The sequence below is a fragment of the Chenopodium album genome, chromosome 8, assembly GCF_948465745.1.
Source record: "Chenopodium album chromosome 8, dcCheAlbu1.1, whole genome shotgun sequence".
Lineage (NCBI taxonomy): Eukaryota > Viridiplantae > Streptophyta > Magnoliopsida > Caryophyllales > Amaranthaceae > Chenopodium > Chenopodium album.
The window spans coordinates 7,473,991-7,499,555 of NC_137841.1; the positions used below are offsets into that span (position 1 = coordinate 7,473,991).

The 25,565-nt window shown below is 31.6% G+C and overlaps 2 protein-coding genes across 2 annotated transcripts; both read left to right on the top strand.

The window, feature by feature from the left end:
• Positions 1-6,651: 6,651 nt before the first annotated feature.
• LOC145555774 (protein IQ-DOMAIN 11-like) lies at positions 6,652-10,376 on the top strand. The gene is made up of 5 exons (XM_081617495.1): positions 6,652-6,885; positions 7,051-7,344; positions 7,639-7,851; positions 9,497-9,628; positions 9,713-10,376. The coding sequence occupies exons 1-5, from the start codon at positions 6,814-6,816 to the stop codon at positions 10,220-10,222; spliced, it is 1,221 nt and encodes a 406-aa protein (XP_081473621.1). The 5' UTR covers positions 6,652-6,813; the 3' UTR covers positions 10,223-10,376.
• A 10,556-nt stretch (positions 10,377-20,932) lies between these two features.
• Positions 20,933-23,787, top strand: LOC145555775 (cytokinin dehydrogenase 6-like). Its single transcript, XM_081617496.1, has 5 exons — positions 20,933-21,706; positions 22,031-22,158; positions 22,378-22,638; positions 22,745-23,007; positions 23,123-23,787. Exons 1-5 carry the CDS (start codon positions 21,109-21,111, stop codon positions 23,442-23,444), a joined length of 1,572 nt encoding a protein of 523 aa, XP_081473622.1. The 5' UTR covers positions 20,933-21,108; the 3' UTR covers positions 23,445-23,787.
• Positions 23,788-25,565: the final 1,778 nt, after the last annotated feature.

Consider the following 25,565-nt stretch of genomic DNA (forward strand, 5'->3'; position numbering starts at 1 on the left):
ATAAAAAATGTAATGAATAAAACTTATAATAATTTATTAAAATATTTAAAATAATGTAACTAACAAGAGAATTTTAAGTAGGGCAGACATTAATGAATTTAAATTTCATTAAAAAAAAATGTTATATATAAGTCAGTTCATTTAAACTAACTCTATTTTAACTGACTTTTATTATTTTTAAGTCTTATAGATTATGTACCCGTACATTTGCACGGATCAAAAACTAGTATGTTGTCTAAAATAATCAGAAATCTAAAATAATTGGAATATTAAACCTAAAATAAGTGGATAAAAAAATGAGCATAATATGGTCTAAGCTTGAAAGTTACTTAAGTTCTAGTTTTTGTCAAGTGTTGAGCCATGTAGGGGATAAATATTATATATTATTGTGACACATATGATACTAAGTATGCGAATTTTGGATAGATTTTTTAAGATAAAATTGTTATACAGAGTTCTATTATCGATATACTTCTAATATTTTATATATGCAAAATTAGTCATAACTTTTGATAAATATCTTATAACTCGATTTTATTTCCATCATAAAATTTGTTTGAAAAAGTTCTTTAAAATAAAATGTATTTATAATATATTTAATTTATTTTTTTAAAAATAATAGAAAATTGATAAAAAAAAAGATTTAATTTGAAAATATAATTTTAGTTTGGTAAAATTACTTCCAGTTCTATTAAAATACTTTCAGTTTAGTTTAGTTTAGCTCCGTTCAGTTCAGTTCAGTTAAGTTCAGCTCTTAATTTTCTTCTCTTATAAAATATCCATTTCAGTTCAGTTCAGTTCAGCTGAGTTCAGTCTATGAGAACAGGCCCTAAGTTAATAATAACATAGATTTCTATTTACAAACAAAACTATAAAAACTACACTATTATAATAAGCGATACGATATCGTAAGTCTACATATTTTGCATTATCAAAGAGATTATATGACCGTAAAAAGTTTATCCAAAAATTTTATTCAACAATCGGGATAGTCGGGGCACAAAGTTTAGTTTCGTAATAAAACTATAAATTGTGTGGATTCACATTTCTGTATTTTTTTCTTTTAAACAAAATGATCACAACATTGGTTCAATAAACGTTAATAAATTAAAGAAGGAATTGAAGTTTGTACACATTTTTTTTTTAACCAGTAAAAGGTTGCATTACGCAAGCTTGTAGATAAATTTAGAGAAATCAAGTACTAGCTTTGCTTGATTTCTTCTTGCCTGATCTGATTCGAAAGCTTCGTTCTAGAATACATACAATCTGCCAATACATTGATGATCAAATACAATACTATGGGTATATCACCCCAAGTATTGTTTTTGCAGGTCTTTAACAATTAACCGTTTAATTTTATATATTATTTAGTGGAAATGTGAAACATATAATTAAATTTACATGTAATGAATTAACTTTATAGATGATTTTAATATAAACGTTTTATAAAAAATAAAAAAGTTAAATGGTCATGGTTTATGTGATGGTTTGTGTTATTGTATACTGCAAGGAGAATGCAATGCCCTAATAAAATTTATTAATTTCTGTATATACTTCATACGTTAAATGTTACGGAGTAATTACAACAAAGGAATATTTTATATCTCACAAATAATACCCCTTTTATTGCAATTAAGAGTCTGTTCACATTTACTGAACTGAATTGAACTGAACAGATTGGAGCTGAACTGAACTGAACTGAACTGAACTGAGCTGAAATGAATATTTTATGAGAGATGCATATTAAGAGCTGAACTAAACTGAACTGATTGGAGCTGAACTGAACTGAACTGATTAGAGCTGAACTGAACTGAATTTATTAGAGCTGAACTGAACTGAAATTAAGTAAATGTGAACAGGCCCTAATATTTAACGGAGGAAGTATAAAAAAAAATAATCTATCCCTACATAATGGCTACATTTTAAAAAGTTTGAGAAATCTCTTCTAAATAGTTTACAAATTTATATGTCTGCAAAAATAAGTTTACTTATTTGCCCCTAAATAAAAGTTTGAGAAACTATTTCCTTTTGTCTTGTAGTGAACCTTAAAATAAATTGCAACTTCAAATCTTCAATTAAGGCTAAATTGATCAATTTTATTTTTAAATGTATTCATTCCATTATATTCAAAGGTCCATATACTACTTCCATCCCAAAATTACATTTCTATTTCTAGCATTTATTCCTCACAAAATAGAGAGAAGTAGGAATGTTTAGGAACGTAGAAAGTATCTTTTATTCTCTCTATTTTTGTGGGATTCTTTGTTTAGTTTAATAGTCAATTAGTAGTATACTTTGAATGTATCAAATATATACATTTCTAGAACTTGATATTTATTGTCGCTTCCTTACTAAATCTAAAATAACTCTATTAATGTATCAAGCATTGCACAATTACACAATATTTAACACATTTATTGCCTTTATGCAAATAGTTTTAATAACATACCATACAAGCAGTAGAAATTACACATTAGGGTTGTGACTGATTGTGATTAATTACAAAGGACTAGCCATATCACATGATTGCGTGCATCAAAATCCTTAGTAATAAGAAAAATATTTTGAGACACACTAATGGAGGAGAAAAAAAACAATATAAAATATAAAGAACGTATATTTCATCAACAGAAAAACAATATGAAACGAAGGGAGTACATATTTGATCGGAATTGCATGAGATTTGAGAGTAACAACTAGTGGTAACTGGTAAGTCATGAACCGGGTCCCTTGAACACCTGTCTTCCATCTTGACATAAAGAAAATTATAGAGAGTATCTTGTTTTCTTCTGATCTCCAACATTCTCTCACACCTTGCATGTTCATAGTTCCCCACTTCCCACTCAATAATACATCCATCTAATTTTTTTTGATGAGAATATAAAGCTGCTTTTCTTGGATTTTTTAACCTCAAGGGCCATCAACATGATATATAAATTGAGTGTCCATTACCAAAATACTGCTCACAACCTTTCTTTCTTTGAAAATTGTAGTTATGATATAACTATCTTTTTATTGCAACATTTGAACTTTTGTATCTTACTATTTATATATATAGTGGAGTATTAACTTTTGTAAAGTATATAATTGATTGCTATTGTTGCAATGTTGCATACAAAGATTTAAAATATACTTTCTCCGTTTTTTTTACTCGACCCGCTTTGACTTTTACACTATTCACCACCCTTCCTTTCACCGTCTTTTGTGAATAACATGTAAGAAAATTTTGAATTTGTCTCTACAAGTAATATCATAATATATAACTTATATATATTTTTACTTATGAAGAATTAAAGTTATTAATCGCTAAATTAAAATTTTACATTGACAAGTGTGATAAAAGAAATAGGTTAAGTAAAAAAAACATAAAATGTATGACTGGATGGTCGATAAAACACAATTTGGACTTTGACACTACAATTGACAGATTAGTATTCAATGCAATAGATTGAGATATTAATTCAATTCTGTTTCCATATTATGCAAAATCGCTACTCCGTAAAATTTTACCCTACAAAGACACCTTCCTCGGCTCCATTCCATTTTACTTGCAACGATTTGATTTTCATGTTTGTCGATGCATAAATACAATGATTATCATTAATTATGATTAAGTAAGAATTATAAAAAAAATTAATGTTGTGTTACTACCTTCGTTACATATTATTTACAACGATAAGACATTTTTCCTCACTTTATGTCAATCGTTGCAAATAATATGTAACGGAGGTAGTATAAAAATAGGCATCAAGCTAAGACAAATTAAATCTAACAAGATCTCACTGAGTGCTTTAAATATTAATCACTAAAGATGGTCAAATAGATACGTGTGAATAATATAATGGCAAGTATCAAACGGCTGCAAATAACTATTAAACATGTCCTGTGTATCACATTGACATATTTGGATGTTGTACGTTGATGCTAAAGGATTTTCAAAGCATAGTCTTATCGCGAACAAAAAAATGTTTAGTCATATCGATCAAGAATTCAAGAGGCCATATCAACCTTTCATTTTCTATCAAATTGTACATACCCTAACAATAACTTAAGGCTACCTTTGATTCCTAGATTATGCCCACCTAATATGGCTTCAAAATTCAAGCTTCTAACCAACAAAGTCTAGGAGAAAAACGCTAGTTATAATTGAATGCATGAGAGTTTAGTACAAACGTAGCATGTGAGATCTAATAAATTAGTAATTTATGAATGTGTTGCGACAAAATTAGAAAGTGATAGTTGCAGACTTTGTAACAAAGAAGGGCTAGGTTTATTTATTATTGAATACACATTTTAAAAATAGGTTAATCTATATTGGATGATGGTATTATAGAGTTTGGCATGTGACCCACTTTGAAGATTATTATCATTATTATTGATAATGTAATGTTGTAAGATTGCATCTCTTTGATTTCAACCAATTAAACAAGACAACAAGATATTTCATAATTAGAGAACTTATTAAATTATTAAATAGTAAATAGTAAATGAGTTTAACCTTAATTACGAAGTTATAGGTTGTGTTAGGGTTTGTTCACATTTACTGAACTGAGCTGAACTGAACTGATTGGAGCTGAACTGAACTGATTGGAACTGAACCGAACTGAATTGAAATGAATTGAGCTGAAATGAATATTTTTTGAGAGAGAGAAATCAAGAGCTGAACTGAATTGAGCTGAACTGAACTGATTGGAGATGAACTTAACTGAATAAAAAAAAAAGGTATAATGAATGGAGGAGACGTAAGGTAACGAAACCCACAAACAAAGTCTAAAGTGAGGTTTTATTCTTTACTTATTTCTATCACTATAATACATTAATACTTACAATTTTACAATGAAAAAATTTATAAATATTATATATTTGAAAAATACACATTAATACAAATCTAATAAGTAAGATATTATTTAGGGTCTGTTCGTATTTACTGAACCGAGCTAAACCAAATTGAATTGAACTTATTGGAGTTGAACTGAACTTAACTTAATTGAATAGAGCTGAAATAAATAGTTTATGAGAGAAAAAAATTAGGAGCTGGACTGAATTGAACTTAACTGATTGGAGCTGAATTGAAATAAACTAAATTGAAATTAAGCTGAAATAAACATGCCCTTAATATATACTTGTATGAATTAGTGTAATAAGGTTAAGATTTAGTCAATTCAAACAATAAAATTAGATTAGATAAGATAAAATAAGTTTAGATTAAATTAGAAAAATAGATTTAGATAAACCCGCAATTTCTATAATACTCCTGGAGTACCATGCACACGGTACTCCAGATTTTATAAAACTCACGTTATTTCGATGTTAACTTTTTATTACTTCAAATTGTATGTATGTTATTTTTAAATACATGTATGTTATTCGCCCTTTTTCTCATTCATCTTCCTCCTGCACTCACTCTCTCTTCCTCTCAGCTACTTCAACTCAAAATTATACACTTTCTCTCTCCTTTCTTCTTCCAATTTTTTGGGTTTTCTAGGAATCAACCTCGCTCTCAATCACTCTCTCTTCCTCTCACTCACTCTCTCTCTCACTGCTCCAACTCAAATCAAACACACTTTCTCTCTTCTCTTTTCTTCTTCTAATTTTCTGGGTTTCTTAAAAATCAATTGATTTGAAGCCAAAAGTTTAGTATCTTCTAAAGTGTTTGATTCTCTTCACGATGCATTGAAACTCAAAACTGCTAATGTTATTTTGATATGAATTTATTATTATTTCAATTTTTATATATATGTTATTTTTAAATAAGTACATGTTATTTAATGTAAATTAAAAATAGCACGAATTTAGGTTGAAGTAATAAATAAGTTAATAACATATTGTTGTAACAAAATAATACAACATTTAAGTAAAATAACATAAAATGTACGCAAAATAAGTCATATATTGTGTAAGGAGTACCATAATCCATAGTACTCCAGGATTATATAATACTAATTGGATAATCCAGCTAAATAAATATATGATGAACTAAATATAGCCTAATTCCTCCATCTCATAAAATATCCCCAATTTCAATTTCAATTTTAATTTGACGCTTATAATATGCCCATACCTATCTTTTGATTAAATTGATCCTTACGATCTCTTTATTCTTTATCCTACCCTACATGTTGAAACAAAACTACTCACCAACTAAATGCAACCCTTGAATTTGATACTCTCCTAAACTACTTAACCAACTATTTAACTCCATGTTTTAGGGAAAGAAGCTGTACAAGTATTTTTCTGTATATTATTAAACAAAAAAGATAAATAACTATACCTTGAGAGGAAAGTGCCATAATTACCATTACCATCGGTTCTGAGTTTCTGACACTCTTGTTCATATGGGGCATATTGATACTGATAGTGGAATAGTGCTAGTATTATCACTACTTTCTGTTTTATTTAACTTCTTAATAGTCGGCACAATTTGACTTTTTACATTATTCATATACTCTATTACGGAATAATTATTAATGAGCAAATATGACAAATATGATAGTGTTAATTAGTATAAAATAGAGGGGGAATGAAGGATTACCTATAATTGAGTCCACTTTTAAGTATCATTTCAGTTACTTAAACTCTTAAACCAGCTAAAATAGATGACATCCATATACTGATATATTATATAATTAATATATCGTTATAAACTAATCGAGCTAATAATAAAAAATGGTCTTAGTCAATATTTAAGTATCTGTCTTAGAGACAGGTGGGACTACATGTGTTGATATATCCGAGTGATTGAATTAGTATAGATCACGTAAAATTCCTCATCAAACTCTAAATCACACAAATTCATTTCTCATACACAATACAATGTCTAAGAAGAGAAGTTGGTTGGGTTTGATTAAAAGGCTTTTATTCCCTGAAACACAACATCAACAAAAGGTAATGAATTCTACATTCTAGCTATTTATTTATTTAATTATTTTTCAAAATAAATCCCTCCAAATTTGATGTCTATTCTTAGTAATTTTCATGACTTTATGTATGATGAATTTTTATTTTTATCTTTATTTATTGTTTGGATTTATAAAAAAAAAATGAACAAAGATCAAGAGAAGAAAATGGTTATTTGGAAGATTAAAAAGGACAAAAACATTGCCTTCAGTATCAACTCCAACACAATCAAAATCTATACAAATAACAGAGCATCAAACAGAGGAAAAACAGAGTAAATTTGAAGATGAAGTTAGCAAAGACGGTTTCGAAGGCGAAAACGAGCTGCCAAAATGCTCTGAGATTATCACAAATGATGAAGAAATCACTCAGTTGAATTCTGAGAAAGAAATTCATCTTCAAACTTTAGCTGCAATCAAGATTCAAACTGTTTATCGCGGTTACTTGGTAACTACTTTAAACTCTCTTTTTTACTAGCATTCTATAGAAGAAATCTAGTGTTTGTTATAAACCCGGATCCTCCAGTGTTTACGGTGTTCTAATCCGAAGACGAGACTGGAAAATTTTATGGTATGTTTTTACTAGCATTGGATAGAAGAAATATAGTGTTTGTTATAAGTTATGACCCCCAATCCTCCAGAGTTTACGGTGTTCTAATCTGAAGACGAGACTGGAAAATTTTATAGTATGTTTTGACCATTTGGTTTATGTTCTCATTTGATGTATGACTAATTGGCATAGGCAAGGAAAGCATTGAGGGCAATGAAGGGGTTTGTGAGGCTTCAAGCGATAATTCGAGGGCGAGCCGTGAGACGGCAAGCTATGACTACATTGAAGTGCTTGCAATCCATAGCAAAGATCCAATCTGAGGTTTGTGCTAAAAGATGTCAACTGATTCGAGTTAAAGACGACGGAGATGTACATTTGCAGGATCATAGTCATGAGAACCCAAAGGTAAAATTTCTAGTTTTCTAAGATTTAACTTATTAGTTAAATTGACTTTCGAACCTACTTTGTAGATGATTGTGATTAGTGTAAGGTTGTTATTTCTTTGCTAGCTAGCATAGTTGCGTGTACGTATGTAGGGAGCACATGGGCGAAATGGCCTTAGTTGTACCTTGTAAGATACAATCGATTGTGGTACGTGAATATCCTTATGTACCATAGTTAAAAGATAAGGAGTATTAAAAAGAATAATTACTTAATAACTAATCAATTAATGATGTACTTGTATGCTTTTAGTAGGCAATCTAACTATTAGTTTAGGTAGATTGAAGTTTGTTCATTCCTAACAAGCTAATTAACATGACTAACTCAACCAATAATTGTAGTGTCATAATTCATGGTACTAGTACCAAATGCCTATTGCAACTACTGCCGTCAGAGGCGGGGTTATAAATGCTAACACTGAAAGTGGTCAGGCGCAATTTTGTTAAATTGGATCTAAAACCAATTTTTTGAGGAAAAGTATGTTACTAAATTAAAAAACCGGGGCCTTTTATTGTAGTTTCACTCAGGGTCTCTGTGTAGTCGACCACCATGTACATGCTCAGAACCACCCCTAATTGCCGCTATCAATCCTAGATGGGGTTAGTGCGAGTGAGCATTTCGCGGTACTATATGATGGGTTATGGTGGTGCATTTGTAGGTGGTGCTTACGGTGGTCATGATAGTATTAGGAATAGATGGCGGTGCCTTTTTGTCATACTAATAATACCCTAATTTTAAAATCAGGTTTTAGAGTAAGATGCCCAAATTAATAGTAGAAAAATAGAAATTCTGATCTTGCTAAAGTCAAACCGAAAGAAATATGGGGACCAAAGCAGTAGTAGTCAAGAAATTTATGCAACAACGTTATATTAGAAGATAAAAATATTATTATATCAAGTATATTGGGGACCAAATGAATTGCATATTTGATAATATTTCATTTTGGCATTGTATTTATTCAATATCTATCCAATTTAGTAGTTCATAAATTTTGTTTTGTTATACAACAAAAGTTGTCAAAAATGACTTGTAAACAAATGATATAAGTTTGAACTTTGAAGTGTCACAATATTAACGTTTGATTTTAACTTTGTCATTTGTCTCTTGATTGCGATATGTAATTTGAATTAGTCATTCACAACTGAGAACTAATTAAGGAATGAATATGTTTAATTCGGTCCCAAATTTATGCTATCCTCACTAATCCGGTTTCCTAGTGTTGGATGACTAGTGAGATCAATTGGGATTGATAGACGTTTCTCTAAAGGAACCTATGGGCACACGAAATTGCCATTCTAATTCGTTGTTTCCTTGGTATCACACAGTCTTAGTCCTTAAGCTCCCCTTGTTCTAAATAAAGCATTTCGAAAGTGGAGATTGTGTAGGATCAATTGGTTTAATAGTCCTTAAGCTTCCCCTTGTTCTAAATGAATGCAGTTTGAAAGAGGAGATTTGTGTAGGATCAATTGGTATTTTGACATTTTTTTTTTTTATTTTTTTTATTTTTTTTATTTTTTATAATGATCTCTCTATTAATATTGGCTTCGAATATGTACATGATTTAACTAGCTTGTAATATGACTAATAAATGGTGTGACGAACAATGCAGATACAATTATGTAGGCTGAGAAGGTTGGATGATGAACTTATGACAAAAGAAGAGGAAATTGACATCATACTTAGAAAGAAAGAGGCTATTTTGAGAAGCAAGAAGATCAAAGCATACTCATTTAATCACAGGGTACTAGTCATGTTAAACATTGAATTTTTGTTTAACTGATTACTGTATTTAAGTTTTTTCCCTGAAGAAAGTTGTTTTCTGCAGCATTCTGCAGATGCTGTACTAGATGGCAATTCTCAAGGCCGGCTTAGGTACTGGCTAGAGCAGTATGTCGGAGATGAAATATCGAAAAGAGAAGAAAAAATCAGAGGTAAGTTGAGGAACATAGATGACCTGAATAACTTGGACATTACATCCACCCCTCGAAAATCATTCCCTAAGCATAAGAAACAGAATTCATATGGTGAAGACATCATACATTCTAGTTCTCCTATTAATCTTCCAACTTATATGGCTGCAACGGAATCTGCCAAGGCAAGAACACGATCAACAAGCTCCCCGAGGCTTAGGCCTTTACATTTTGAGGCTTATTCCGACAGTGATTCACCTTACAAGCATAAATTATTCTCACCAATGTCGTCGATAAATAGTGAGGCAACTAGTAGTGGGTTTAGCAAGGTTAGTAACAGGTGTAATTATTCTTCTTCTCATCAGAAATCTCCGAGCTTTAAAGGGGTCTCTGGTCCTGTAAGATCAAACAAGAACTTGAAGTAAATATGTTAATTAGTTTAGATTCACAAGGATTGTTGATAATAAGATTTAATTTGGCTTATTTATTATTTTGGGCGACTTTCTTTTGAACAAATTGTACATGTTATTTTGTGTTCATTTTGTGTATTGGATCATTAGTCTTACTATAAACCGTGATTTGAGAAGAAAGCTTGTAAGTTGATCAAGTGGTTAGTTTTATTTGACCTGAATAGGTTGTAACACCCCGACTACCAAAGATAGCTATCAGATGCACATCCAGGATTGACAAATGCCCCAACAAAATAACACAATTAAGCTTTTATTGACTATTCTAAACCAAACACGCTTAATTGTGGCGTATCTTAATATGCGGATAGAGGTGGTTATTGTACAGGGTAGCCCAATGATAATAGGGTCAGGGCCAAGCTTATAGGGCTTTTAATGAACAGGGCTATTATTGGACTGGGCCCTTATTGGGTGGGGTCAATATAGGGCCAACATGTTTTTCCAATTTAGTTGATAAAGAAAATACATAATGTAAAAATAATTATATAGATTAATTTGTATTCATATGTATTTAATAATGACTTTGTCCAATATTTATTTTAATTGATATTTTGTAGGCCCGCCCATTATCGACCCGCGGCCCGCATTGTCCCATGTGACCCTCTTTGACCCTGACCCGCAACCGACCCTGACTCGACCCGCCCAATAACCAGGTCTATATGCGGAGTATGAGCTACTTACAAGATATATGTAACTTGTTAATATGAAAACAAGGGGTATCACATATGTTGTATCACAAATCATGTGTGGCTCATGAGCTATAATAAGTAGCTAAGAATTTGTCAAAGTTCATTCATTCAAGAAAATCTTCTATTTAAAATTATTCACAATAAGATTGAAGCTTTAGGGTATGTTCACATTTACTTAATTTCAGTTCAGTTTAGTTTAGTTCAGTTCAGCTCCAATCAGTTCAGTTCAGCTCTAATCAGTTCAGTTCAGCTCCTAATTTTCCTCTCTCATAAAATATTCATTTCAGCTCAATTCAGTTCAGTTCAGCTCAAATCAGTTCAGTTCATTTCAGTAAATGTGAACAAACCCTTAGATTGGGAGTTTTATAATAATGTGATATTTGAAACGCGTTTTGTATGATTTTCAACATTTATCATTTGCAAAGTTGTTAAACTAATATTTTGTAAGCCTTATATATTGTAAATGTTGTATGATTTTAAATTAGATAGAATTTTAAGGCAGGTTGAATCACAAAGCATTTTCAATTCATTGTAAATTCATTGTAACAACAAATTTGTTTCAAAAGTATTGGTGCAATTTTGATTAATGAGGGTGTTATTGAAAGTAAATTTAAATTTTAATTGGTATTTATCCCTCGTGGCTCATTTGCACCCAAAAAAAATAAATAAAAAAATACATGTCTAAACACTCTCCTATAAAGATATGATCAATTAGGTTGGGTTGGAGTAATTGGAAATGGCAAACCACACCAAATTCAATTATGTTCCAAAAATATTAGAGTTGGGCCTTTGTTGAACAAAGCCCATATGAGCTCTGTTGAAAATTGAGCACCAAATTCAATAGCCTATGAGGACTTCCACCTTAATTAGTTGACCAAATTAGAAGGAGAGATCTATTAGCTATTACAAGTACTCTCTATGTTTTTATTTTAAGTGTCTAGTTTAGATTGGGTGCATATGTTAATGTGAAAGTTTAATGTATAATATCTTTAATTTACAAAAATTACAAATTAAATAATATTTTATCTTAATATTATGTGTTGATTGAGGTGAGTTTAACAAATCTTACATAACTATATTTTTCGTATATATAAATCATAAATATTTTGTCCATATAGTATATGAATAGTACGTAAAGTCAAAATAAGGCAATAATTTGTTGTTTCAAAATAATAATTTGACTTTTTATTATTTAGAAAGGAGTGTTCAAACCACTAATCTAATAAAAATAACTATGTATGTGAAATTAATAGTTAAAGGCCTGATATACCTATATACAATGTATAACTTTATATCAAAACAAACAATAGAAATAGTAGAGATGTTGATTGGTGGTTTAAAAATTTCTACCAAAACACTCATCCCATAGTTTTGTAAATAAAATACTTGGAAAGAAAGTTTAATTAATTAGATGTGACATGATTCGTGAAATGTAAAAAAAAAAAAAATAAATAAATAAATAAAATAAAAAAATAATGATGATTATGAATATGTAAAATAGTTTACATTCATGAATCCTTAGAAATGGTCATAATCATTTTAAAATGTATAGCATTTTTAATAGTCATAATCATTTTACATGTATAGTTTCAAAGTCTCATTTTTGTATAATTGTTTTATCATGCATGATAGAAAAAATTGATTGAAGCTCAAAATATGAGCATTAAAAATTGCTAAGGAACAAAGGATTTATTAGCTAGGGTGACAAGATATAAGTTATTCTAAAAAAAAAAAATATTTCTTCTTCATATTTTTCATATATGTATAGGCAAAGTTTAGCCAAGTAATGCATTTGGAATATACACTTAATATACACTTAAGCATGTTTTCGGGACCAAAATGGGAGTCTTCATTAGAAATAAATTATTGTGCGTGCGTAGTTAAACTAATAATTATAAAATTTAGTAATTGCTATTACTAGAGTATAAACAATCAGACATATAGATTTTAACCATAAATTTAACATTTTGAAGAATGCTTTTAAAAAACCAATTGATAGGAATGAAGGTCATGAACTTGTTCCTTTGATAATAACCGTTATTAAAACTAATTACATTTATATTCCATTTATTACTCCACATTACAATTCAAAAGCTCTTGTATAAAAGTGAGTCAAAGAAACAAGAAAAGATGGTGGTCACCATTCAAAGACTAGTAGAAGAAGCAACTTTGGACACTAAAACAATTTTTGTCCACCACTGTATTGTCTACATATACATACATCTTTTATTCTTTGAAGCTATGATGGTGCTCTCGACCTTGATACGTTGTCATTGGATATCAACCTAACCATTAACCAACCTTAGCTTTTCTCATGCTAATGGATTCATATAAGCGTTACAAGCATCTTTTTAAGTCAACCAATTAAAATAATCCATGCTCATCATTAAGTTAACATCAAAATAATGTGTTTCTATTAAATTATATATCTATGTATGAACATGTTCTAGAAACTTTGTCTCAACTATTTAAAATTATCTATGATTTTGAGCTAAAATATGATTATATATATTGTAGTTATATATTTTAGTGCATTACTTTTAATGCATTACTAAAAAAAAAAAAGGATAGCTATAAAGATGGTTAATTTGTCCGAATTTTATAATTATTTTGTTGATTTTGCATATATAATTTGAGAATCTAAATTCACATGTTTTTCTGTATGAGTGGTCATACAGCCAAAAATATAATGAACATATAGGCAGGTAACAGCTGAGTATATACTCGAGGACCTACGTACGTCCACGTGACACTTGCTTGGGAACCTATAAAAATACCTAAAGTCTGAAACTACTACACAGTAGTACAGTACAAGGTGTATTACTTAATTTTAGATATACTCAAGTGCATGTAAGAATTTTAATCTAGAAAACACCAATAACAAATTCAAGTAAATTTACTATAAATCTATAAAAATTAAGATTTTTAATTTGTGTCAAATGATTAAAAAGGGAGCGGAATAAAATTTTGTCTAGCAAGTGTACAAGATAAGTCGTGTACATTTTGTGGTGGAATTGACTTCAAAAGCGATGCTCCTGCACTAAGTAATTTAAAAAATAAATAAAAGGGTCAATCTTCAGCAGATTTGACGAAACAACCAAGTTCACAAGCTTTAATTAGGGGTGTCAAAAACTTACCGGACCTACAAGATTTACTAAAATCGAACTATTTTCGAACTGGTTGGACCTGAGGATCTTTTATCTGGATCAATATGAATCAACCCGAAGTTAACTTGAAATCGACTTTGTCCGGTAATTTACTATTCAAACCCAACCTGGTATCAATTGATAGATTATTTATCCAAAATCAGTAAAACCCGATAATTTAAGATATGAATTCGATCTAATCCAAAATAAAATCTACCCGAAACCAATTATACTCGAAAAATATCTCATTTTACCCAACCTTTATTTATCTGACTCGGAACTACCCACGACCCAATTAAACTGGGAACTATTATGGTAAATGAAATAAACAGAATTGTGATCAATTATCTTATAAGATCATTAAATAAAATGTGACGATCACTGCAAAATAGAGGGTATAAATTCACTAATAATCCCAAAATTTAAACAAAATGATTTGAACTAAGATTTAGCTAATAATAAAAATACCGTAACCAACATCAAATTTTAAATGAAACTAAATTGATTTAAAATGAGATTTAACCAATTAAATTCGAAATGATCTGATCTAAAGTATATTAAATTCATTTTGATCCAATAAATCTGACTAAATCCAAATTCGAGCTCACTGGAACTCGATATGGCTTGACCTAAAGTTGACAGACCCAAATTCGATCTGTACCCAATCATACTCAAACCCAATTTTGACCCGAATATAATTAAGCTTAATCCGACTTGATTTGATATGTTAGAATTAGTTGACCCATTATTACTTGACCCACACATCCGGACCCTTTGTGGGTCAACACAAACAACCAAACTCCATCTAGATACCTAATTCGACATGCATTATATATATATTCAACCCATTTATACTGTAATGAAACTATCTCTATAATTTGGTTTTACACGTTATTTCCACGTTGGAAATTAATAGAATGACGTAATATTTCTATAGTTTGTATTAGATTATATGCAATGTAAATTGTCATGGAGTGATGAATTAGGGCTTTTAGGGAAAGAGTTAATTTTGTAAAGTAGGTGTCTCCATGTCTGGGTGAGTGGGTATACTTGGCAAACAAGCCCTTTATAAATGTTTTAATTGGGTCATATTTTACAAAACTAGAATGTACACGTGGCAGACATTAAATATGGTTTAAAAGAAAATAATTGATATGAAAATTAAAAAAAAATATATATGAAGAATATAGAGATTTCATTATAAAATATAGTCAAACGGCACTTACATATAATTCCTAAGAAATCGAGAATTCCAACACAAATACATAACTCCTTAAAATTGAATATATTGTAGATTTGATCAACAATCGTCTTGATAAAGAAAACTTCATCTGAATAATACAACCTGTGAGTTCGCACTGATTCGTATTGAAATCCACTGATGCGTAGTCGTTTGAGTGAAAATACTCATGTAGTCCTCTGGATTTTTGTAGAGATTATGAAACCCTAGTTCTTCAATTCTCGCTATACGAACATAAAAGAAAATAAACTCAAGAGAAAAATCATCATCTCAAGGATGAAATATATTTATTGAAAGCAAATAAAGGTTTTTGGGGCTTACCACCGGTAACAGTAAAGATGGTCAGTGGAAGCCTCTACAAAGATTTACAACTGAAACCAAGAGGAAAAGAAATAAATGGTAGTGATGGAGAGAAAAGGGAGAAGGACAACCTTCAAAAATATTGAAAAAAGCCTAACAATGGAGGGTAGGTAAAGAAACCCTATCTAGGGAGAAACCCTAGAGGGAACAAACCAAACCCTTCCAAGGAGAAAACCTATAGGAAACTTTTATCGAATTTGAAAGTTATACTTATTTAGACTTCATATAGTTTTCAATGTGCGTTATAAGCATTATTTTATACATTCCATAATAACTTTAATGTAAACTATGCATTCATAAAAATTATTGAAAATTTAATACTATGAAAGTTTATGTTAATATACAATTAACAACATTTTATGTGATAATATATGTTAGTATAAACTTATGGTCAAAGTTAGCACATAAAAAGTGCAAAAAAGCCAAATTTTGTCAATTATTCTAAGATACAGATCTATCCGTCTAAATTCAATACAAGTGTGTGTGTTTTTAGGTTATTAAAATTTCGATTAATATTGGGAAATTTAGAAATAAATAGGATTTATTTTTTACTTGGATCTGTAGGGCCCATTGGATTTAGATTTGAAATCCCAATTCCTACACCCAACTAACGGATCTCGATCGAATCTGAATTCAACTAATTAGAAAAATGAATTTGGATCTGAGATATAAAAAGTTTGTCCAAATTCGCACTATTATCATACCTTCTTGGAATGTGTATCCCACGTTCAAGAAACAAGAAAGTTTTGTCCAATTTATAAAGTTAAGACAAGTGACTACTTCCCCTCATTGTCATATTTCATATGGTTTTGAAATGAAACCTACTAAGACTTACAAAAGTAGACTCTTATGACTGGACGATTTAGCCCTGTTTAACAGTTTATTTACATTTTCGTAATAAATTGTTGACTTATTTAATAAAATGTCAATTGATTTGCAATTTTTTTTTATTAATCTAACCAGTAAAATTGGGTTTGCTTGGAAGCATGAGGCAAAAAAGCAGTGACAAGAATAGCTTGGAAGTGCGATGGGGAACAAGATAAGAACGATCTTTGTTCTTGGGCGTTTTAATTTGCTAATTAACAAGATTAAATACAGTACAAATTGATTTGATTGTTAAATAAAACCAAATAAAGATTTTAATTAAGCATCCTAAGATCAGCTCTTGTCACCTTTTAACTCCTCTAATTTGTCTTTTACTTAAGCCATTTATTCTCGTCTTCCAATAGAAAATAACTAGACCAATTTGATTCTTTTACATGTCTTTGTATTATGTCTAATCTATGCCTACCAAGTGGCATTCCAAAATTATTATGCATGATTCATTATTTGAATAGTTTATAATTATGCATAATTAATTATGATTAGTATATATTGATGGAATAGAATGAAAACAACATTGCATCTGAATTAATTTTTGGTAATTAAGGACTCTTATATGGAGGCAGTATATATTCTCATAGCTAACATCAAAGTCAATATATAGGGCCTGTTTTGATTTTCTAAACTAAGTTTGTTGGACTGAAATGAACTAAATTGAGCTGAGCTGAATTGAACTAAAATGAACATTATATGAGAGAAGGAAATTAGGAACTGAATTGAACTGAAATTAAGCTGAAGACAACAGACCCATAATACCCTTTTGTTACAACTATAAAGAAACGGAGGCAGATATTGCATCCTTATCATAGCGATTTCAAATTAAAGTCTTGTTATTTTATATTAATCCATGATTTGGTGTTGTTACCCATTTCAATCTTATTATTTTTCACAGAATTGAAGATTATGATTAAATCAAGGTCATCTCTAATGGCATATTCAAGAATTGGTATAATTGAAGTCATTTCAATCCAACAATTGTGTATTGCAATGTCATACACTCATAGCATGTCCTCCATAGCATGATTATAGACTTGTTTCACATGTCTCATGCATGTTATAAAATAATACTACTACCTTCGATTTTTATTACTATGTACTTGCAACTTTGGAATATTTTATATTTTACAAATGTTGGAAATAGGTAATGCAAACGGATGCTCGCGCCTGATCGGGCGGCCCTCGCCCGATCGGGCGGCCCTCGCCCGATCGGGCGGAGGTGGCCAAGGAAAATAGGAGAACTCTCGTGCCCGATCGGGCGGCCCTCGCCCGACCGGGTGACGGACTCGAGTTTTTGACGAGCCCGATCGGGCAGCTTCACCCGATGGCTCGCCCGGGATAGGTTTTCTAGATCGCCCGACTGGGCGGTGTTCGCCCGATCGGGCGCGACACCAGGTCTAGAGAAACTTAATCTCGCGCCCGATCGGGCGGCTGCTTGCCCGATCGGGCCCGCCTTTTTCCTAGGTCGGTTCGCTTTGCATGTTTCCTTTTTCCGGGACTCATATAAATACGAGTCTTGCCTCTTCATAAGATTCATTTATTTTTTCTAGCCGAAAACCCAAACCTACCATTTGAGATCTGAACAGTTCTTGAGCAATTCCACTCTTCGAGTTCCGGTGCACGGATTACGGAGAGAGTTGCGTTAAACTTGGGGGGCGTGCGTCACTAGGAAACTTGTACAGGTGGTGGCGTATTTCGCTTCTAAGGCAGTAGATTTTGTTCCACGGCGCGACTGTGAGTTTGGGATCTTCAATCCAGGAAAGTTCTAACCTTTTGTTTGTTATTGATTTCAACAGTTATTTTACCAACAACAAATAATACCCCAAAGTTACAACTAATAAAAATCGAAAGTAGTATATGAATGTATTCACGGGGAGCTAAAGAACAATCAACTTCTCTCTTATATATTGTAGATATGTGCTTAGTGCATGCATTCTTATTTTTCATGCATCAAGAATTTAATATCATGTTCACATTTTAGAATAATTCATTTTTGTTTCAACAATTTATACTTCCCATATGGTATAGATTTTTTTTAATTTGCTATGATGATACCAAAAAAATAACATTAGCACATTGAAGATAATGATAGTTTTCAAAGTCTTTTTTTCAACAGATTCTCCTTTACTTTGAGCAAAACACTTAATGTATCGCCTTGAAAGTAATAAAGTTCTTAATTGCGAAGTAGAATATCTAAATAATCAATGACCAAGTGTCCAACATCTACAAGTTAATTAATTTGTTGCTTGGTTATGATATTAGTGGTCAATCTTCCATGCGAAATTTAGATTCCAAAGAACTTGGACAAACTTGATATTGATGATATTATCGTCCTCAATATACGGAGTATAATTTTCTTCCTTTATATCGTGTTTTAATGACACCTTTGTGAAAAGATGTTGCTTACACAACCAATAATGAATACATGTTAGCAACATTGTCCAAGTTGTCTTGAATGATGATTCTCATTGCCACTTTCACAAATCAACTTGTTGAAATGTTTGACAAATAATACATAGGAGATACCTTTATAAGGCACTAGACTAGATAAAGGAGATTCAATATTAATTTTGAATAATCATCATATTAACTCTTATATGAATTTATTTATTTTAAAATAATGCTTAAATCATTCTCTAAAATTCCACTAGAAAAAATACCACCACAACAACATATTAACTCTTATATGAATTTATTCAGCTTGAAATAAGTTAAACAAAATTCGATTTATGTAGAAGCAACAAGTAATGACAAAAATTGGAATAGAAGTGTTGCATTGAACATGAGCAGAGTTATTACATAATGCAAAATTAAAGAATCATTTGATATTGTCTAGTTGTTGGGACTTAAAGCTTCAAATCAAATTAATTAATAATTAAAATTTGGCAATATTTTTTTTCATAGTGTCCTATCTTACACAAGAAAAAAGGGCCACAAATGGGTACGTTTTCACCCCATCCTAGCACCCTATTAAAACTAGCCCATTTGATCTTCACATGTCCCATGGACCCATTTTTGTACCTCCTCGATTGCTCTTTCTCATCAAACCCAACATCTATTCACAATCTCTATTTTCCTTCTCATCATATCTTTTGATTAGATTTGTCCACTCAATGTCCAACACCTACAACAATTCAATGCCATTTATATGATTTTATTCCATGCAAATTAATTAACAACATTGGTAGTTTTGGCACTATATATACAAACTACACGAGATTGAGATGGTGAAATAGCGGTATTGACCATATCATTCAACTTCGATCTCACATTGTGAGCCTGGAAATCAAGTTGAGACTCATTTGAGGAATCTCCTTTATCTTTGAGCCTGAAAATCGAGTTGGGACTCATTTGAGGAATATCCTTTATCTTTCATGCAAAGTATACTAAAAATCTTATGTTATTACTATTAAAAGAGAACGGAGACCTATATGTTGGGTTTGAGCTGGCCAAGTTTCGAGTTAAGAACATGTTGCATTTACCTTGTTTTAATCAGGTGGATGAGTTTAGATCATATTATTATTGTCATTCAAATTGCAAGTTTGAGGTGCAATTTTCAAATAACCTATTTCACTATGTGGGGCTTATATATATAGATTTAAAAGTAGTTTTGACCATGGTTAGCTCATTCTATTGTTGACAACTAACTTCAACTGCTTTTATTTTTGGACCATTTCCAGTTTAATAATAAAAAAAATTGAAGTACACAGAAATGGGGCAAAAGATTTGAATTTGTGGTCTTATGAAGTTGAAATGAATCATATGATGAAATGAGCCAATCTTAGAAAAGGTATAACCGTAAAATCTTGGTTGATTCTTTATTATAGTATGTTTGAACAATATGAACACTATTTCCACACTACTTCACGATAAAGGATACTAGTTATTCACTCTTTTCACAAATAATCTTCCTATATTCCTTTTTAGAATGTGCACGAAAAACATTTCCATTGTTCAAATTGGAAAATGTTCTCACTCATACTATCACGGTGTCACCCACCTTATTAAATTCTTTAATATACGCGTACATGAGGAAGATTATTTGAGAACAGAAGGATACGTCGTACATCATAAATGATCCCACTAAGGAGAAAAGGATGGCCTTTGTGCTGGATACTGTTGGGAAAAAGTGTGTGATAACAGATTTGGTGAATATCTTTATTTTGTTGTGGCCTGTTTCCTCTTAATAAAATTGTAAATTGCACATTCCATAGCATCTTACACTAAAATCTATCTATCAACATAAAAAGAGAGAAAATCTTATAAACTTATTTTAATGAAAAATAAAAAATAAAAAATAAATAAAACTCTTTCCACAAATGTAGTTGGCAGTCTCCATACGGTAAGAAAGAAAGAGAAGTTGACTGAGGCACCCAACATCACCTTTAAATTCCCTTCATTTTCTTGGAATCTCTTACCCTAAAATCTTGCTATAAAACAAACACCTTTCATCTTCGTGTTCATCTTGCAATCTCTAAACATCCAAAATTTGTAAATTTTCGATATACGAGTCGTGAAAAACACAATAAAATGAAGCCTTACCTTACTAATTCTAGTAGTTTTTACCTTAAGAAATGCTTCATGATCTTGTTCATAAGCACTACTATGGCCACTCCTCTTCTACCCTTAGAAATTCTTCCACTCGAGGGTCGACTTAGCTTCGAGGAGATAAGCCATGCAGCCCGCGATTTTGGCAACAGATATCAGTTCCACCCTATGGCAGTTCTTCACCCAAAGTCAGTTCCTGATATAGCCAAAACCATAAAACATGTTTGGAAAATGGGACAGAGTTCTGACCTTACAGTAGCAGCAAGAGGCTGTGGCCATTCGCTTCAAGGCCAATCCCAAGCCCACCAAGGTATCGTGATCGATATGGGATCGATTCGAGTTCATCATCCAATACAAGTAGTCCGAAATGGAGATGTCCAGCCTTATGTTGATGTTTCAGGAGGTGAACTCTGGATTAACATCCTGCATGAGACTCTGAAACATGGGTTAACACCAAAATCTTGGACAGATTATCTTCATCTTTCAGTAGGAGGAACTTTGTCCAATGCTGGTGTTAGTGGACAGGCTTTTCGACACGGTCCACAGATCAGCAATGTCCACCAACTTCAGGTTGTTACAGGTGTGTTTAAATCCCAAAATCAATCAAAATCAACATGATTATTATTTTTTTTATCTTTCATTTTTCTTTTTCTATCTTTAGGAAAAGTAAAGTATACACTTGTAAGATAAACATTGGCAAACACATAAGATAATTTGTTTGAACTTTGTCCTACATAATTATGCTGTTATCTGAAATTAGACTTTAAAAAGTTATTAATCACACCTGGCCTCTTGTTGCAGCTTGATCCTTCTTATCCTGAAATAGAAATACGCGATAAGCCCCCACTATTATTAGTAATAATTATGCTCATACTAGAACTTATTGGAAAATGACTTAATGCAGGTAAAGGAAAAGTAGTGAACTGTTCCAAGAATCAAAATGCAGAACTCTTTCATAGTGTTCTTGGAGGACTTGGACAATTTGGCATCATCACTCGAGCTAGAATTTCTCTCGAACCTGCCCCTAATAAGGTATATACTTCATCCTATATCTAACATTGTGATTAATTTAAGGGTAACATGGGAAAGTTTGAAGTTTAACTTACTAAATTTGGAAAGTGGCACAGTATTTTCTAGGATGGCCTAAAATTCGAACAGGAGGAAGAAGTTTTTAATGTACGAAGAACAAAATCTTTCTCGATCCCCTTTATATATCTAGCTAGCTAACTAACAGAAGATCTGCTTATGCAGGTGAAATGGATCAGAGTTCTGTATTCAGACTTCGACACATTCGTCAGAGAGCAAGAACAGCTCATAGCAGCAAAGGAAACATTTGATTACATTGAAGGTTTCGTCATAATAAACAGAACAGGTCTTCTAAATAACTGGAGAACATCATTCAATCCACAAGATCCAGTTCAAGCTAGTCAATTTAGTTCAGATGGGAAAACACTTTACTGCTTAGAAATGGCGAAATATTTTAATCATGAGGAAGCTGATCTTGCAGAGCAGGTAAAACAAACCATTCAATTTGCAGTACTATAGTATTACTAATAACATTGAACACATGACTTAACTAATTCTTCAATATTTTTAACTGTGTTATCTCTTACTGCAGGAAACCAAGCTCTTGCTTTCGCAACTAAGCTACATCTCATCCACTCTATTTATAGCAGAAGTCTCATACATCGACTTCTTAGATCGAGTTCATGTATCTGAGATCAAACTGCGATCAAAGGGGTTGTGGGAAGTGCCACACCCATGGCTCAACCTCTTAATCCCCAAGAGCAGCATCCACAGATTCGCAGGCCAAGTGTTTGGAAACATTCTCAAGGACACAAGCAATGGTCCCATTCTTATATATCCAGTCAATAAATCCAGGTACTACACTACAACATACTAAATAATTTCTTCAACATTCAAGTGATTAACAAATAAAAACTACATGACTCAAAATAAGTGCATGATTAAGATTGCGATTTTTATTTTTTATTAGGTGGGACAACAGAACTTCAGTTGTTATTCCAGAAGAGGATATCTTTTACTTGGTGGCATTTCTATCCTCAGCAGTACCTTCTTCGACAGGAAGTGACGGCTTAGACCATATCTTGAGTCAGAACAAAAGGATTCTAGATTTCTGCGAATCAGGGCGACTAGGTGTCAAGCAGTATCTGCCCCACTACAGCACACAGGAAGAGTGGAAAGAACACTTTGGTCCAAGATGGGAAATCTTCAAACAAAGAAAATCTACTTATGATCCTTTGGCCATTCTTGCACCAGGACACAGAATTTTTCAAAAGTCTATACCATTCTCATGACACATATCAATAAAGCTACAATATCGCTAAAATCTTTATAAAAGCAAGATTTGGAAGAATGAACAGAGATGTTGTAGAAAGAAAACATGCTTACTAATTAAAAACTAAAAAGCATTATAATTGAGTATTATTGTTTTGTCACCTCAGAAAACTGTAATTATGAGAGTGACAGTACAGTTGATTAGTGGTTTAAAGCTTAAACATCCCTTTCAAGGATATGTTAATGTATGTAGCCACAATATACATTAAAAGGGGCTTAGGAATTAGGAATCTATTAGTATGATGCATACTAATGATTAAACCAAGCTATTTATTTGACTTCATGCAATGTTGTATTACTACTTGTATACATTGTTGATACTTATAATAAATGTACATATTGAAGTTATGAAACATATATTCTATCATTAAAACCGTACATAGACTATCAGCATTCAGCAAGCTATGTTACTTGGGCTCAGGTCCTCGTGTTGAACACAGATACATGTAACTGCTGAACTCTAACTATTTCAACTGTCAATTGTCAATACCCAATAACCAACTTTGGGTAGAATTTAAGTATTGATCGGGTAATCAAGTATAAGTCAATTCAACAAGTCTAGTTATACTTGATGGGAGTCTGATATGATGACTCGTCGTATGAAAAAAGTTAGAAGACTCCTTTTATGCTTTAATTCATGGAACCTCCACAGTTCCTTGGACCTATCTTTATAAAGTTCTTTTTAGGTAATTGTTCTTTCGCATCATTCCCTTGGAAACTTACAGGATGAAGCAACTCAAAGTAAAAGCTGGTTCAACAAAACTACCTTTAGCATTTAAAAAATCATCCTAAAGGAGGTTATTAAGTGAAAAATTAATTAAAAGCAGGACAGAACAAAAAAAGTTCAGGGAGTTGCAGATAGACTTGCATACAGTACCTTAAATAGGTGCAATCGTAAGTAACTTTTTTTTTTTATCCCAAACGGAGTATACTTTACCCGTCGAATAGTTACATTCTGCAGTTTCTTGTACTACAGAGCTGAGAGACTGCGAAAACATTCATTGTTCATATCAGAAAATATGAGCACCAGCTCAAACTCAAGCCAAGTAACATTTGAAATAGAAGCCAATTCACTATCTTGATAACAAAATTGAGAAAGTCTAGGATGATAAGGGTAAAACAATGAGCCATAATGCATTGCAATTTCAAAAATAAATGCAAAAAACATGAAGATGGAATGAGTCATAATCAACAAGTTCAGACATTAAAAATAAGAGCTTCAACAACAACTGTCAAACACAAAATTGAATGTTATATTACTTAGACATTGAGGTCAAAACTCAAAAATGATCCAAATTTGTATTGGTTTGAGAAGCAATATGGAATCATAGGTTTTATAGCAATAACACATAACTCTCAAACTAGTTAAAATGTAACCTTTTCTTGTTCATGTAATCATGTTACTATAAACAAAGTCTAGTAACAATTGTGGTGATTCACGATACTAGAATAATTGAGGCAGTTGATTATGCTCTAGAAATAAACTGCAATTATAATCAAGTAATCATAGCAGTAGTTAATGTTATTAAAAACAAACTTCAGTAATTAGTGCGTCTGTTCATGTTACTGAAGCCAGACTACACAAGTATATTAGAACACGGAAACATATCTAAAAAAAGAATAATTGAAGCAACAAAATGGAGCTGTAATATTAGCCATTTATGTACACATGACACATCCCAAACAGTTGAGCTACATTATTTGTTAAAGATGTGGCAAGTTGAATGCTACTCAAAGCTTAGGATGAATAAGGTCATGATTTTGGACACCTTCATACGATTATTGTTTGACCCACCTAATAAGATGCTCTGGTAAACCTATATTCATCCAATAAAGTAGAGATCCAGTGCCTAAGTGTATAAGGACCTTTGCTTTAGAATCTAAGGAAAGGTTGCAAATGGTCTATCTGACAATCCAATGAATGTCACTCATACTGCGTAAGTGCCTAACAGAAGGAGGAAAGATATTGAATAAGGAGACGCGGCAAGAAACATATGGCAAATTATATTTGTGAATGATATAATAGATTGGAATTGTAGAGAAACTCTTAAGAATAACAAAAGCACAAAGCATGAACTAGA

Coding starts and splice junctions, on each gene's coding strand:
- LOC145555774 (XM_081617495.1), top strand. CDS start 6,814: ATGTCTAAGAAGAGAAGTTGGTTGGGTTTGATTAAAAGGCTTTTATTC. Junction 7,852..9,496: donor ATAGTCATGAGAACCCAAAG/GTAAAATTTCTA, acceptor CGAACAATGCAG/ATACAATTATGTAGGCTGAG. Junction 9,629..9,712: donor CATACTCATTTAATCACAGG/GTACTAGTCATG, acceptor TGTTTTCTGCAG/CATTCTGCAGATGCTGTACT.
- LOC145555775 (XM_081617496.1), top strand. CDS start 21,109: ATGAAGCCTTACCTTACTAATTCTAGTAGTTTTTACCTTAAGAAATGC. Junction 21,707..22,030: donor CCAACTTCAGGTTGTTACAG/GTGTGTTTAAAT, acceptor GACTTAATGCAG/GTAAAGGAAAAGTAGTGAAC. Junction 22,639..22,744: donor AAGCTGATCTTGCAGAGCAG/GTAAAACAAACC, acceptor CTCTTACTGCAG/GAAACCAAGCTCTTGCTTTC.